The sequence below is a fragment of the Xenopus laevis genome, chromosome 1S (assembly GCF_017654675.1).
Source record: "Xenopus laevis strain J_2021 chromosome 1S, Xenopus_laevis_v10.1, whole genome shotgun sequence".
Classification (NCBI taxonomy): Eukaryota; Metazoa; Chordata; class Amphibia; order Anura; family Pipidae; genus Xenopus; species Xenopus laevis.
The window spans coordinates 9,465,470-9,481,475 of record NC_054372.1 but is presented as its reverse complement, the minus strand read 5'-3'; the positions used below and the strand labels follow the sequence as shown (position 1 = coordinate 9,481,475).

General features: G+C 39.4%; 1 protein-coding gene across 3 annotated transcripts in view; it reads left to right on the top strand.

The window, feature by feature from the left end:
• The window catches only part of eif2ak3.S (eukaryotic translation initiation factor 2 alpha kinase 3 S homeolog), a 45,233-nt gene extending 33,491 nt beyond the window's left edge, over positions 1–11,742 (top strand). For all 3 annotated transcript variants that reach the window (XM_018242993.2, XM_018242992.2, XM_018242994.2), the window contains 7 exons: positions 946–1,068; positions 1,304–1,453; positions 4,227–4,986; positions 6,842–7,009; positions 7,300–7,401; positions 8,293–8,355; positions 9,785–11,742. In XM_018242993.2, coding sequence (XP_018098482.1) covers positions 946–1,068; positions 1,304–1,453; positions 4,227–4,986; positions 6,842–7,009; positions 7,300–7,401; positions 8,293–8,355; positions 9,785–9,961 — 1,543 coding nt within the window. In that variant the 3' untranslated portion in view covers positions 9,962–11,742. The remainder of the gene's footprint in view (positions 1–945; positions 1,069–1,303; positions 1,454–4,226; positions 4,987–6,841; positions 7,010–7,299; positions 7,402–8,292; positions 8,356–9,784) is intronic.
• The last annotated feature ends 4,264 nt before the right edge of the window (positions 11,743–16,006 follow it).

Below are 16,006 nucleotides of genomic sequence, written 5' to 3'. Positions count from 1 at the left end.
GTCCTGGCTACACAATTAAATGGTTAACAGAACGGGGGAATGTTGGGAGAACAGTGATATCTAGGAAGTGCTGAATGGAAAGTGAAAGTAATTGTCTGTCCCGCCTCTATGCCTAAGGCGGTATTGCTTTAAGAGTAACTATTTTTATCTTGAGTATGGAGGAGTGACCATGGTTAAGTTGCCATCCTATAACTAAGTGGCGTCTAGGGTCCACCTCTAATATTAACTCTTGTATCTGTCTATTTTTAATGTGTGTGTTCACTTTTATGTAGTACAGCACAGTGGAGTAGGTTGGCACTTTCTAAATACACATGAATGTAAGTTGCACCCATCAACAGTGCTATATATATATTCGTTTAGTAACATTGAGCTGGTTAGAGATTCGTTTAGTAACATTGAGCTGGATACAGATTTTACCTAAGGGACGAGCTACACACATTTTGCTTAATCAAATGCAATGAAAGTTGTTTAAAGGGATACTGTCATGGGAAGACTTTTTATTTAAATTTTTTAAATTCAAAACGCATCAGTTAATAGTGCTGTTCCAGCAGAATTCTGCACTGAAATCCATTTCTCAAAAGAGCAAACAGATTTTTTTTATATTTATTTTTGAAATCTGACATGGGGCTAGACATATTGTTAGTTTCCCAGCTGCCTCCAGTCATGTGACTTGTGCTCTGATAAACTTCAGTCACTCTTTACTGCTGTACTGCATGTTGGAGTGATATCACCCCCCTCCAGCAGCCTAACAACAGAACAATGGGAAGGTAACCAGATAGCAGCTCCCTAACACAAGATAACAGCTGCCTGGTTGATCTAAAAACAGCATTCAATAGTAAAATCCAGGTCCCACTGAGACACATTCAGTTACATTGAGTAGGAGAAACAACAATACCTCCTTTCAGTATGACTCTTGTTAACAGGTTTCTTTTAATATTTGCTCAGGTACCTCACAGATTTTGAGCCCATTCAGTGCCTCGGCCGTGGAGGGTTTGGAGTGGTGTTTGAAGCCAGAAACAAAGTCGATGACTGTAACTACGCAATCAAGAGAATCCGCCTTCCAAATAGGTAAATGGACCTTGTGTTTACATAGTACATTTGTGTTCTTCTTTTTAAAGGGATCCAGCAAAGGCTCATTTTGAGGTTCCATGACCTGTATAAAGATGCTTGGCCTTCATCCTCATTCCTTTATATGATCATGGAAGTGACTTTTACAATATCCTTCTTTATCATATGGGCCCTATTATTCCGTTTATATTGTATAATTCAATTGGAAAATTCATCAACACACTCATGTTTTCAGGGAACTCGCTCGAGAGAAAGTGATGCGTGAGGTAAAGGCCTTGGCCAAACTAGAGCACCCAGGCATCGTGCGCTATTTCAACGCATGGTTGGAAGCACCTCCAGAATTGTGGCAGGAAAAGATGGATGAACTGTGGTTAAAGGATGGAAGGTAATAAATAAAAGGTCCGATAGAATGAAACTCCTTTTGGCAAGGCTTTTTCATTTATCTTTCTTGTTTGTTTTCACTATTTCATGACATATTGGTAAAATGACAAAAAGTATAAAGAATTTTAATATTTTGCTTTAGCTTTCTCTTGGAATAAAACCAATACTTTCGCACGTTGAAATGCACTATGTATAATAATTCTCCTCTGTGCAGGAGAACAGTTGAATGTTATAAGGAAAAATCAAAATAGCATGTCAATATTATATGGATAAGGAAAATAAAACAGTTTTGAAAGAAAAGCACTACATAAAGACATAGGGGGAATTCACAAAAGTGGAGAGAAACCATTACAGGAGTAAAATACTTTCTCCAAATCTGCCTAAATTCCGACTCAACAGACACTTCATATTTTAGTGAAAGAAAGACCGTTTACAGACACTTTTATGAATTTGTCTTTCAAACGACATAAAAATGGCTCAAAAACTGCATTTTAAACGACATTCTCTCCCGTCATTTTAAAAATGGAGTGAAGCTCAGTATAACTCTTCCTCATGTGTCAGATCAATTCTGAGATCACTTGCTCTGCATTGGTTCAGCCAATCTTCACTTCACACCCCTTGCAGCTAATTTATTGGGGAATAATTCGCATATTAATAGGGATTAACATTTTATGCTCGGAACAAGTTTCTGTCTAACCCTATAGCTGTAAACGCCTCAATAACAAAACAATTCAAACACTGATTAAACCAAAAAAGTGTAATTTATACAATTTTATATGTAACAAGTTTTTAACTTGCACTTGAATTATTTTTCTAGTTTTAGTTTAATGAATGGGCCAATTTTAGCAATTTGAGTGAATTTATAATCTAAAGGAAAAGTAAAGCCTTCCAGCCATTTTTTTAGTTTTAGCAACAATTAGACACTTGACCTAAGATAATAAAACAATTCTGATACAAATCCCTGTATTATACAAAATGGCATTTCTTGTATTTAGACCCTTATATCTTGTTACATAATTGGAATTACACAAACCTGTAGGTAGATTTAGAAAGCCCAGGTTATCTTGAAAAAAATTGTCATTTTCCTAGGTAAAATAAACTCATTCCCCAATTTGATGGCTGACTGACAGGTGTAGTAAGGGCTAAAGGCAAATTCAGAAAAAATGTCTATAAAATGTTGTGCAAAAGACAAAATCTTAAAACGGTCTGTTTAAAAAGACAAATTCACAAAAGTGGAGATAGAGGTTTGTGAATTTGGTGGCAAATCTGACACTTTTTATCTTATTTTGTCTCAATATCGCCACTTTTGTGAATTTCCCCCCCCCCCATAGAGGCATTTCTATTGGCTGTATAGCTGATGTTAAGGGGGGGGGTTATATGTTTAGTGAGTGTAACGTGATGCAATGTGATGGCCCCTCAGCCTGAGGTTAAAGTAAAAATCAATATGTGGAATTTCACTATATATTCACTTGTTACAAGTAAATGGCACAATACCGTATATATTCGAGTATATGCCGAGTTTTTCAGCACTCAAAATGTGCTGAAAAAGTCTATCTCGGCTTATACTCGAGTCAGCATGTCCAAAGTGTGAAGCATCAAAGATCGGTGCGGTCACGATTGAAAAAGTTAATTGCCGGTACCTAAATAAAACATAACGAAATACAGTATAACCCCGAATTTACGTCCCCGGATTTTACGTCCCTTTTTTGTGGTCCTCCCAGCCTCAGTACAGTTCTATGGGTGTTTTTCCCGTTTTTTACGTTAGTTGGAAATGGTGAGCTGTGTTGAAGGGGGAAGTACATGTGAACTTTTAAATAAAAAAAAAATGGCTCCTATACTTATTTCTTTACATATATGTGTGTTTAATACATTTCCCTTATTTTACATCTTCCCGGATTTTACATCTTTTTTTTCCCCTGGTCCCCCTGAAAAAAGTAAATTCGGGGTTCTACTGTATAGTGTAGCGTACTTCTTTCCAGGGGTTAATGAAACATCGGATCCACTCACAAAATAGATTCTTGAATGTCGGCTTATCACAGCAGTTGTTATTGCAATGGTGCAAGGGAGAACCAGTTTTCTTAAATGTCTGGAAAAGAAGCTCTAATAGTGTAATATTGCCGGAGCTCGTGAATTGTCCTCCTGGAAGTGCCGCTTCTCCATCTCGACAGGCCCAGGGACAGGGCAGCGGCGTCTTCACTTCAGCATTTATCGTCAGGGTTTCACAGGCATGTGACCGGATCCTCTCACCTCCATGCCGGTCCCATTAATCGAAAGAGAAATCCCATGGCCTCCATCTTGGTGTTCCTTATCGCGCATTGAGCTCTGATATTGAGCTCCGGCAATATTACACTATTAGAGCTTCTTTTCCAGACATTTAAGAAAACTGGTTCTCCCCTGCACCATTGCAATAACAATTGCTGTGATAAGCCGCCATTCAAGAATCTATTTTGTGAGTAGATCCGATGTTTCATTAACTCCTGGAAAGAAGCAGGCTACACTATATTTCGTTATCTTTTATTTAGGTACCGGAAATTAACTTTTTCAATCGTGAGAGCACTGATCTTTGATAACTTTCTGTTTCACTTATATAGCAAGTATATAGTATAGGCTTATACTTGAGTCAACACAGTTTTCCTAGGTAAAATTAGGTACCTCGGCTTATACTCGGGTCAGCTTATACTCGAGTATATACAGTACTTCACAAGGGGCATTCTTATAAAAAAAAAGGCTATCTATAATAAGTCATACATTATTGCTTCTTTTGTATTTTCTTTTAGCACTGATTGGCCACTAAGCTCTCCCACCCCTCTGGATGGTCCTTCTGTAAAGGTCCGGAGCGTTGATCCATATTCAATGAAAGAGCAAGTAGAAGTAATCACCCCGTCGGAAAGCTACAGCTACCTGCCTTCTGCATTTATTGCTGTGCAAGGGGAGAGTGAGGAGGCATCACCTCGCAGGCAGTCCAGAAGCGAAGCTTTCAATGAGTCTTCCCTGGTAAACCTGCAGGACAGTTGCCTTTCAGACTTTGATTTAGATGACGGTTCTGAAGATGAGAACACAGGAATTTGGTATGAACATTGCCCTCGTACGGCGGCAGATATCGGGGTACCCGAAAGAACATCATCTTCTATAGTTTTTGAAGATTCTGGTTGTGACAATTCTTCCAACCACGTAGACAAGGCAGAGGTTTCAGTCCTTATCACGAATAGCGAGTTTTCAGAAAGAGAGAGCGCAAGCCAAGACTCTAATGAAAGCAAACCCACCTCCACAAGCACTTTATCTGAGTCTCCTCCCAGGCCCAACTCCTTATGTCTTGATCTAAATAAAAACGCTGCTGAAAGTATAAAGCCCAGCTCCCCAAAGGTTTACCTCTACATCCAGATGCAGCTGTGCCGTAAAGAGAACCTAAAAGACTGGATGAGTGTGCGTTGCTCACTACAGGAGCGGCCTCAGGCGGAAAGTCTTCATGTATTTTTGCAGATTGCAGAAGCCGTTGAGTTTTTACACAGCAAAGGGCTTATGCACAGGGATCTCAAGGTTTGTACCTTTAAAGGGATTCTTTCATGATTTTTTATTTCTAAATTACTCTGTTTACACTGCAAATAATTCACTCTACAATAGAACATTTAATTTCTGAACCAGCAAGTGTATTTTTTTTTTTAGTTCTAATATTGGGGTGTAGGGGGGAGGGAGGAGGTGATATGATTTCAACTTGCAGTAAAGAGTGACTGAAATTTATCAGAGCACAAGTCACATGACTGGGGCAGCTGGGAAACTGAAAATGTCTAGCCCCATGTCATATTTCAAAATTAAATATAAAAAAATCTGTTTGCTCTTTTGAGAAACAGATTTCAGTACAGGATTCTGCGGGAGCAGAAGGGAAGTAAAGTCTAAAATAGAATAAGGCTAGAAATGCTGTATTTTGTATACTAAATATAAACATGAACTTACTGCACCACAAACCTAATCAAACAAATGATTTATGCTTTCAAAGTTGGCCACAGGGGGTCACCATCTTGTAACTTTGTTAAACATCTTTGCAAGACCAAGGCTGTGCACATGCTCAGTGTGGTCTGAGCTGCTTATATTCTAAATTATCAAAACAGCACAAGTCAAATAATATCTGCCAGAAGCCGATACAACAAGACTGATTAATAATCAGAATATACAGACTGCACTGGGTCCTGTGTTGTCATGTAATCTTATGTGGATTTTATAGTTTTTATATTGTTTAATACAAACTTTCTCCAAGTCTGCAGAACCAGTGGCTGCAGCAAAATAATCTTTAATTTATCTGTTTAAATCTGGCACCATGATCTTTGTCCCTGCAGCTGGAGTTGAAAACAGTAAAGGGGATGTAAAGGCAAAAATAAAATCCAATACAAATCTCTACACAGTCGCCGACTGCTCTACAGGGAGACAAACAAAGCTGCTTGAGTTCTGTATGGCTGGGAAGTAAGGCGGGGGCTCCCCCTGCTGTTCATAAGTATGATTGTTTCCCTGCAGAGCAGTTAGGGACCGTCTGACAATTCCTATCCACAGCAGTAAATGAAGGGAGAATTTCGCTGCATACAGTCAGGTTTCTTATAAAAACAGTACACATTTTTTAATTAAAGTATGTTGGACATAGGTTTCTTTTTCAATAGAGAAAGTAAAAATGGGTTTTTATTTTTTTGCCTTTACATGCAATAATTAAAATTAAGGCAAGAGTTCGAGGAAGGCAAATAATTGAAATAATAATTTAAGGAAAGAGTTTGACTCCTTAATAATTATTTGCCTTCCTCTAACTCTTTCCTTAATTATTATATTTATTTTTTGCCTTCCTCTAACTCCTTAATAATTCTTTAAATTATTTTCCTTCCTCCGAGGAAGGCAAATAATAAAAATAATAATTAAGGAAAGAGTTTGAGGAAGGCAAATTAAAACAATAATTAATTAAGGAAAGAGTTTGATCAAGGCAAATAATTAAAATAATTAAGGAAAGTTTGAGGAAGGCAAATAATTAAAATAATTAATTATGGAAAGAGTTCGAGGAAGGCAAATAGTTAAAAAAAACAAAACAAAAAACAATTGCAAAGTTGCTGTGAAGTTATCTTAAGGTCAGGGGACTCAGGCAGATTAGATTTGTGAGGAAACTTCGGACGACTATGGAAAACAAATCACTCAGAGTGCCATCCTGCCAGCGATTATATTTTAGCCAGCGGGAGGCAGTTCATGGATATTGGTCGCCCCGAAGAAAAGGAGGTTTGTCGCCGGGCGACTAATCTCCCCTATTCTGCCTGTGTGCCCTGACCCTAAAGGTGAACCAACCCTTTCAAGTGAAAGATTATGGGACCTGACAAAATATATTTGTTTAAAATGATTTCTGTTTTGTTTTTTCTCCCCTCTCCAGCCTTCCAATATATTTTTTACAGTAGACGATGTAGTTAAAGTAGGAGATTTTGGGCTGGTGACTGCAATGGACCAAGAAGAAGATGAAGAAACCGTTTTAACACCAATGCCAGCATATGCCCGTCATACAGGTCAAGTGGGAACTAAACTGTATATGAGCCCCGAGCAGGTAAAGAAACATTTCACCCAAAGACTCTACATCTCTTATCCTTCAACATCATCCTGTTGTACTTTCCCCTGCAATTCCTTTCTTGTTTATTGTAAGTTCAGATGTGATAACAGTGACAATGAATCGGCAAGCAAAGTATCTGACACTTGCATTTGCTCCGTTCTCTTTCCATGTATACTGCATCCTGATAAGATTTACCTGTTACCCTTTTTATTGTGGTTGCTGCTGAATTTCATAACAACATGCTTCTTATTTTGACATTGGTGTCTCTTTTGCTTTTCTGTTTCTAGATTTTTGGCCAAAGCTATTCCCACAAAGTGGATATCTTCTCCCTTGGGCTGATCTTGTTTGAGCTTTTATACCCATTTAGCACACAGATGGAGCGAGTCAGAGTAAGTACATACTTTCTAAGTGTTCCCGATGGGTTAGGACTTGTCACTGTGCAGCATATAATTGTGTAAGTAGAATACCCAGACAGTTGGCTCATGGTAGATTAGTGAGGAGGGGATTATTTAAGGCATCTCTTCCGACCCCCCCCCCCAACAACTTCCGGGACTCCTCTTGTAAACGTGAGGGGAGAGGTGGGAGGCAGAACAAAGGCTGCCTCAGGGTGGCCAAGGGTTAAGGATCGCCCCTGCTTCAGTCTGTGCTCTGTTGGGAAGGTCCTGAAGCATTTCGAGTTTAGTAATAGGACTGAAAGTGCTGACAAGAAACTGTTTGTTTTGTAGAATGCTATGGAATATGATTCTGTACATTACCACAATGAATTTTAAATGAAACAACTCAGATGCAGTTGAACTGCAGACGTTCAGCTTTAATTGAATAAAAGCCTTATTTTCACCTATGTTATGGCTTTTACACTACCTACATGGATATTTGTATTACAGAATTATTTTACTTTTTTTTTTTTTTTTTAAGTCTTCAGAAAATATATTTTATTAGAGCCTTATTTTGTAGAAATTAGCAATCAACCTAATTAAGAGCTCTGCATAATACTGGTCTGTATTACTATACTATTGCACTGCTCAGTAAGAGCCATGTGAAAGCACAGACACATGAAACAAACCATTATTAGAAATGTATTTTATGTTATTTTGCTACTCCCTGGGGATCATCAGACACAGAAGGGATTTCCTTTAGTCTTTCCCCACACATGGCTGTAGAGTAAAGCACATATAGTACTGTGTACAAGATATTACAAACTGCTTAACACGCCTTTCAGAATTTAATTAATCTGAATGACCACGCCATTCTCAAACTTTTCCCTTTCTCTTTTTTGTTAGGTATTAACAGAATTACGCGACTTGAAGTTCCCAGAACTATTTACAGAGCGATATGCCACCGAGGTAAACTCACCACTGCTTAATGTTTTTATGTAATACTTAATCTGCAAAATCAATTTCTGTCCCGTGGTGTTCAGAATTGTTACACTTTTCCAAGAGCCAGGTATATTCCAAGGCACAACCGGGGCCCTATTTGTAAACCTGTAAAATAAGTGAAATAGAACTCCAGCCTACTACTTAAAGTCTGGCAAGCCTTAGTAACTAAATCATCTTTCTCAGTCATGCTGGACTGGGGGTAGCACGATCCCTCCATAGGCTGGAGTCCTGTTTTCATAAGTAATTAGACTATCTAGGGATCTTGCCTCCCCCAGCCCAGCGTGACTGAAACAACTCCGCAAGATGATTTAATGTTGACGGAGGGTCGCCGTTACTAAGGTTCGCCGTGCTGGGGGCGGCTTTGGGGAGCTTTTAGCTGATTATATTTAGGGATGCACCTAATCCACTATTTTGGAATCGCCGAATCCTTTGCGAAAGATTCAAAATACCGAAACCGAATACTAATTTGCATAATCAAATTAGGGCTGGGAAGGGGAAAACATTTTTTACTTCCTTGTTTTGTGAAAAAGTCACGCGATTTCCCTCCCTGCCCCTAATTTGCATATGCAAATTAGGATCCCGTTCGGCCGGGCAGAGGCCAAAAGGCCAAATCCTGCTCGAATCCTGGATTCGATGCATCCCTAATTAAATTTAACATGCAGCTTCTATTTACTGATACCGATTGTCCGTATCACTTTAAATAGATTTTACTTTATATTGTAATCCTGTTGTTACATTCTGCTTATTTCTCTTTTTATTATTTGTTATATGGACTTGTTATAAAGCACTTCTTGGTGTTTTCTTTGTAACAATATGTTCCACCTTTTATAGCACCATTTATATTAGGGATGCACCGAATCCAGGATTCGGCCTTTTTCAGCAGGATTCGAATTCGGCCGAATCCTTCTGGCCGATTGAACCGAATCTGAATCCTAATTTGCATATTCAAATTAGGGGAGGGATATCACGTGACTTTTTGTCACAAAACAAGGAAGTAAAAAAATGTTTTCCCCTTCCCACCCTATTTTGGATTTGGCCGAACCCCCAAATCCTTCGCAAAAGATTAGGATTAGAATTAATTAGGATTCTGTTCGGTATTTGTCCTAATCTTTTGCGAAGGATTTGGATGTTCGGCCGAATCCAAAATAGTGGACTCGGTGCATCCCTAATATTTATGCTGTTATTACACTTGCCCACTTTGCCTGTTCCCATTATTCTGAAGCTGGGACAGCAGACTTGGGTGCAGGGAAAAGACCCAGCGGGGGTCGTTTATCAACACTGGGTACTGTTCCTTGTACCTCTTTTGTATTAAAAAAGCCAGGTTTATTTGGCTTCAGACCAGTGACACACTCACTCTCCACTGTAAGACTAATATTATGTCCTTCTCTATTTGCAGCAAAAAATGGTACTGCACATGCTATCTCATAACCCAAATGAAAGGCCGGAGGTTGAAGAAATCATTGAGAACCCTGTGTTTGACAGCATTGACCTTCTTGGGAAGCTGGCCCTCAGACAGAGGTCTCGTTCCTTAAGCGCTTCCGGTATAAAGACTTTCAGGCAGTCCAGCAAGTGAATGGATTGCACCAATTTGCACCACTTTATAGCTCCTCCTGCTTCAGTGGGCTGACGTTTCCCCCGCAAAGCGTATGAAGAACATGAAGCAGGCGATTGTTGCGCCACTGTAACTCCAATATGATTGGCTTAGCGTAGTAAGAGCAATACAAAGTGCTTGGGTTAAAACCTTAATACCTTGTGCCCTTCAGCCCTGTTACTCTTCCTCAGGTGACTGGCTAGCAATGGATCCTTGCCTTTTTATATTTATATTTTTACTTGATGGAAAGCACAAGCCTTTGAAGTGCAGAGCAAAAGGGGAAAAAATGTGGAATTTGTAAAATAGAACAAATATTTTTCTAGAGCTAATGGTAAATAAGGAAAGCATTGTGCTTTGACTGTAATCCAATGTCAAATCCGTGAGCAAAGGATCATGTATCAAGTCATAGCTATTGTTTTTAGCTTTTTATTGTTTTAAGTCAGCAAAAGGAATTTCTTTTTGTGGTGGTTTTTTTTTTTTTAGCTTTACCCGCCATCTTGTTTTTAGAACACCGCTGATTTCATTTCAAAGATATCATTCCTGTTCATCTACTGTAGCTGCTGCTAGAAAATGCTGGGGGATGTAGTTTATCTGTATATGGAGGGCTGCACAATATATTTTAACATTCTTGCAGGTCTCTATCATGCAGATATACCGCTGTTCATTCAGTTATAACCTTGCTGTCTATGAGAGACAGATTAATTGACAAGAGTCTTCAAGAGGAAAAACGAATCTCCCATTTTAACGTGAACTAATTTAAGTTGGGCTTAAAAACTGAACGGCCCAACACTAAGCCCAAGTGAAAGTTATCTTGCCTTTAAATGACCATGTCCCTCCAAACCCTTTTCCAAACACTACATTTTAACTGCCCAAAACATCAATTTTTTTTAATCAGCCTTTGAAGATAGAGCTTTATTTCTATGAATACAGCTGCCATCTGGTATCCAGTGATGTCACTCTCCTTCCAAGCATTGCATCATATGTATCCAGTGATGTCACTCTCCTTCCAAGCATTGCATCATATGTATTCACCTTCTGGCCTCTAGTCATCACTAGAAGGAAATCATCTTTGCTCAAGACGTTGGGTGTTAACATAGATTGGGCGCCAGTTCAGTGGAAGTGATGTTCTCCTGCTCCTTGACAATCAAAGCTTTCTCGCTGAGCTGTAGGGAAGGTTGGAATATAAAGATGCTGCATAGAAAGGTGTTTTGCTTGTTTTAAAGCACCTATTCCGATGGGAAATAATCATTTATGAAGGTTTCTTTGTCCTTTAAGGAAAGCGTAGAAGTTGCTGATGATCATGAACTCCTTTTCAAAGAAATAACCATGAAGTTTTTCTCTAAATGCTTGTGACTTGCACTTCTGTTTAATCATGTGACCTGGAAAGAGCAAATCCTTTTCTGAAGCCTCTGGTAAGCCCAATCATGGGACAGGATTAATGTGTTTTTTTCCATTTTCCTTTGTTTGTCATGAATTTATTTCTGTGTACCTGTTGCTGCTGTGTCTCGGTTGACTTGCTTTGACGACTTCTTAAACGTCTTACAGGCTGGGAAACCGGTTATTGGGTTTATACGTTTAACAACGCGTCTCGTGTAAATATGTTTCTTTCCGTTGTGCGTTCTCGTCTTGTTTAATTTATGTCAAGTCAATCCGTTTGGGGTTGTTCTGTACAGAACACTTGTTACGAAATGAGAACATTTAAGTGCATTCGATAATGTTGACTTTTTTCAAGTCTGAATGATTTAATAAACTGTTTTTATTTACTTGTTTTCGGTTTCATTTCAAATACAGATGAACTGGGAGCGAGTATATATGTAGGTGACCTCAAGCTTCCCTTGAATAAGACTTGTACAATGTCTCTTGGTCGTACTTCAGCTCCTTAAATCTATGGATTGGAGTAACTTGTGTTTTGGTCACTATAAAGAGCAGCGCTCTAAGAACCATTTACAAATACACTGTATAGATTAAGGGGCAGATTTATCAAAGGTCGAATTTCAAATTTATTTGAATTCATTTATATTTTTTTACTCTAATAAATTCAAATATACTCACAACTCGAATGGGAAGTTATTTAAGAAAAAACTTGAACGTCTAAAACTCGAACAAAAATTACCGACCCGAGAACTCGAATCAAATCGAATTAGACTAAACTCGAATCTAGTTTTTTCTCCGGGAAAAAAAAAACGAAAAGAAAAAAAACTTGAATGTCAGGAAGGCTATAAACATCATCAAATGGGTCACTGCCATTGACCTCTACATGAACTCGGCAGGTTTTAGGTGGTGAATTGTTGAATTTGAGTTGTTCCGAGGGTCCAGATATAAGTTTGTATTTTTACCAACTCAAATTTGTGAGTTTTGACCAAAAATCCTATTCGAAAATTAGAAATTACAATTTGAACCTTAATAAATCTGAGCCTATGAGTAAGTGCCCAAACGCGTTAGGCTTCTTGTAGGTCCTTATAAAGTCTTTTTATTTTTATCAAAACCTGAGCTACTGACTTACTTGCAAATGGACCTCACCCCCACTTTGAATTACACTTAATTAATCTGCTCCGAAGAGTAATGATGGTGATTTTTCCCTTTTATGTTTTGGCATCCTAAACAAAACATTCCTGCCATTAAATTTTTCTTTTCGGGAGAAAACTCTTTGTATGAATCAAATACAATTCGAATTTTTGGGTCGGAACCATTCGATCTAATATTCGACATTAAATTTTTTTCTTAAATAACCTCCCAGTCCAATTGTGAGTATATTCAACTTTAAAAAAAATTCACTTGAATTCGACCTTTGATAAATCGGCCTCTTACTGCTAGAGCTGAATTTGTCCGATATTTAAGTAGAAACAATAGAATTCTACCTGTATCTGATGATTCAGAGCGAATAGTGGCCGATTTTCGGTTGCCTTCAAAGGCGCTCGATCAATGAGCCGACGGATATCCAAGTCTTCTGCCAATATTGGTCACATTGTCCCCAGCTATAGACGCACTGAATATCATACGAAACAAGTCAAGTTTCTCGTTTTCCTAGATAACTGGTCATTTGCATTGTGGCCTGTACGGCTGGTGGGTAAAATGTGAAATGATCAGGCGTTAACCTTGCGATAAAATCTGATCTCCTTGCTTTAAAGGAGAATTCAACCCCCACGGTCAAAAGTCCCCACTGGCCTTCCTCCCTCCTGACGGCCTCCCACCCTAAAAAAAATAACTAGGGATGCACCGAATCCAGGATTCGGTTCGGGATTCGGCCTTTTTCAGCAGGATTCGGCCGAATCCTTCTGCCTGGCCGAACCAAACCGAATCCTAATTTGCATATGCAAATGAGGGGCAGGAGGGCTATCGTGTGACTTTTTGTCACAAAACAAGGAAGTAAAAAATGGTTTCCCCTTCCCACCCCTAATTTGCATATGCAAATTAGGATTCAGTTCGGTATTCGGCCGAATTTTTCTGGAAGGATTCGGGGGTTTGGCCGATCCAAAATAGTGGATTTGGTGCATCCCTACTAATAACAAAAAGTGCCTTATTGCACCCCTATGAGTAAGTGCCCCAACAGGCACGAAATATGTCCTAATCAATATTTTGTATTTTTTTAATTTATTGGCCCTTTATTTTTTTGGAGCAACTCCCAACTATTGGAACCTTATTGCGCCCCACCAAAAATGGAACATACCCCTGTGGCAAAAACCAATGCAAAACCTGCCCACACATCCTGACTTCAGACAAAATACCAATTCCGGACACATTAGAGAAATACAACATCCATGGTCAGTACAACTGTTCTTCTTCCAATGTTGTGTATTTAATACAATGCACTAAATGCATAACGGGGACTGTATATAGGAGAGACTGGGCAAAGTATGAGAAAGAGAAATACACACCATCGATTCAATGTAACCAATAAAAAACTGGACACACCAATAGCAAATCATTTCAATGGCCTCATCACTCCATAAAGGGTTTAAAAATGTTGGTTCTTAAGGGCAATTTTAAAACAGATAATGAAAGAAAAGTGTGGGAATACAATGGAATCTTTAAATTCTCTGAAGAAGGGACTAAACCTGGGCCTTGGATTTATGGCTGATTATGTGGACTAATAAAGGCCGGCACCACAGATCATAAATACCAACATCTGATGATCTGGACTGGAGATCATATGGAATTCCTTTTATTCTACACTCCAGTAATTCAGCCCTTACGGCAGAGACAGGCTCAGATTCGGGGAGATTTAGTCCCCCGGCGATAAATCGCCTCTTCTTTTCTCCCGAACTGGCTAGTGCCGGCTAGAATGTAAATCGCCGGCAGGATCCCAATTGGAGCACTTCCTTTTGTGAAGTTGCCTGAAATTTCCTCGTGAGGCAACTTCGGAAAACGAAGCGCACCGATTGTCATCCAACTGCCGATTTACATTCTTGCCGAAGGGAGGTAGTTCAGGGAGATTAGTCGCTGGGCAACTGAATCTGAGCGTGTGTCTCAGCCCTTATTTATATTCAGCCTCTTTCACCCACCCTTGTACCTTATCTGCTTGTCTCTTGCAGATCCCCTCGTAAATGACTGACCCCTTACACGCAGATTAATATTCCTTTTGTTGGTCATTTGACCTTTGAGCTGAATGTTGTATATACCGTATATACCAGAGAACACCACAGCTTCATTGTAATCCGCTTGAAAAAGGAACTAAAATGTTCTGAAAGCTTGTTATGGTTATATTAGTTAGCCAATAAAGGTATCACCTTTATACCACTTTATTTTTTATTTCAAAAGGGTAATTACCCCAGAATTGTGTCCCCTGTAGGATAATTGACCGCACATGCAGAGTCATCGCAGTGGAGCTCATGGGCGCATTGGTAATCTTTGGGTCTTCTTCCTTCCCTTCGGCAATTTGTCGCTAAATGAAAGATTGCTCCAACTGCGCCAATACGAAGCTTACTTTACGAAGATTACAGAAGAGAAGAAGATGTGCCCATGAGCTCCGCTGCTGACACTGCATGTATGGTAAGTAATCCTACAGGGGACACGATTCTGGGGTAACACTGTGCAGGGGGAGGGGGGCCAGTGGGGACTTTTGGCTGTGGGGGGTTTAGTTCTCCTTTAAAGGAGAAGGAAAGGCTAAAACTAAGTAAGCTTTATCCAAAAGGTCTATATAAATACACCAGTAAACCCTCAAAGTAATGCTGCTCTGAGTCCTCTGTCAAAAGAAACCGCACATTTCTTTCCTTCTATTGTGTACTCATGGGCTTCTGTATCAGACTAACTGTTTTCAGCTTAAACCTCCAGGGCTTGGGCTTGAGCATGCTCAGTTTGCTCCTCTTCCCCCCTCGCTGCTGTAATCTGAGCCCAGAGCTATGCGTGAGCAGGGAGAGACTCAGACAGGAAGTGATGTCACACTAAGCTAATATGGCAGCTGCTACCCTAAACAGGTTCTAGAGCAGTTTACCCAGGTATTGTAAAGCATTCTTTGGCATAAATATAGTGTTCCCGCTTCCACTATTGTGGCTAATCTATTGCCAATAAACTGCCTCCATAGCTTTCCTTCTCCTTTAAGAGACTCGCCTCTCCCACTGAGAGTCGACGGGAGTTCATTCGCTGTAGCTGAGGCATTTTTTATGCAAAATGTCACTTGCCAAAGTTCAATTTATACTCTGTATGGCTAAGTTTTGTTTCCCCCCGTTGTCACATCACATCCGTTAATTGAATGGCGTATGCAGATTTGTGTGTATGGTCGTCCTACTCCATTTCCTCAGCTCTGGCCTCCCTTTATTCACTGCTCATCTCATCAGGTGCAAGAGAGAAGGCAAAGAGCCTGTCATTATGTTGAGAAGAAGTGCACAAATGTCTACTATTAGTGACAGTCTCTTAATTATTCATTTTTCCCCCTTTAACTAAAAATCCGAGGTACATGAGAGCATGGCGGCCACAGAACAAAAAAATGGTAATTGAAAAGCCAAGTCATGCAAGAAATACGAGTAATTACTTGAAATTGTCTGAATGATATGCTGTCACTATGCAAAACTAAACTTCTGCCCTGGAGGC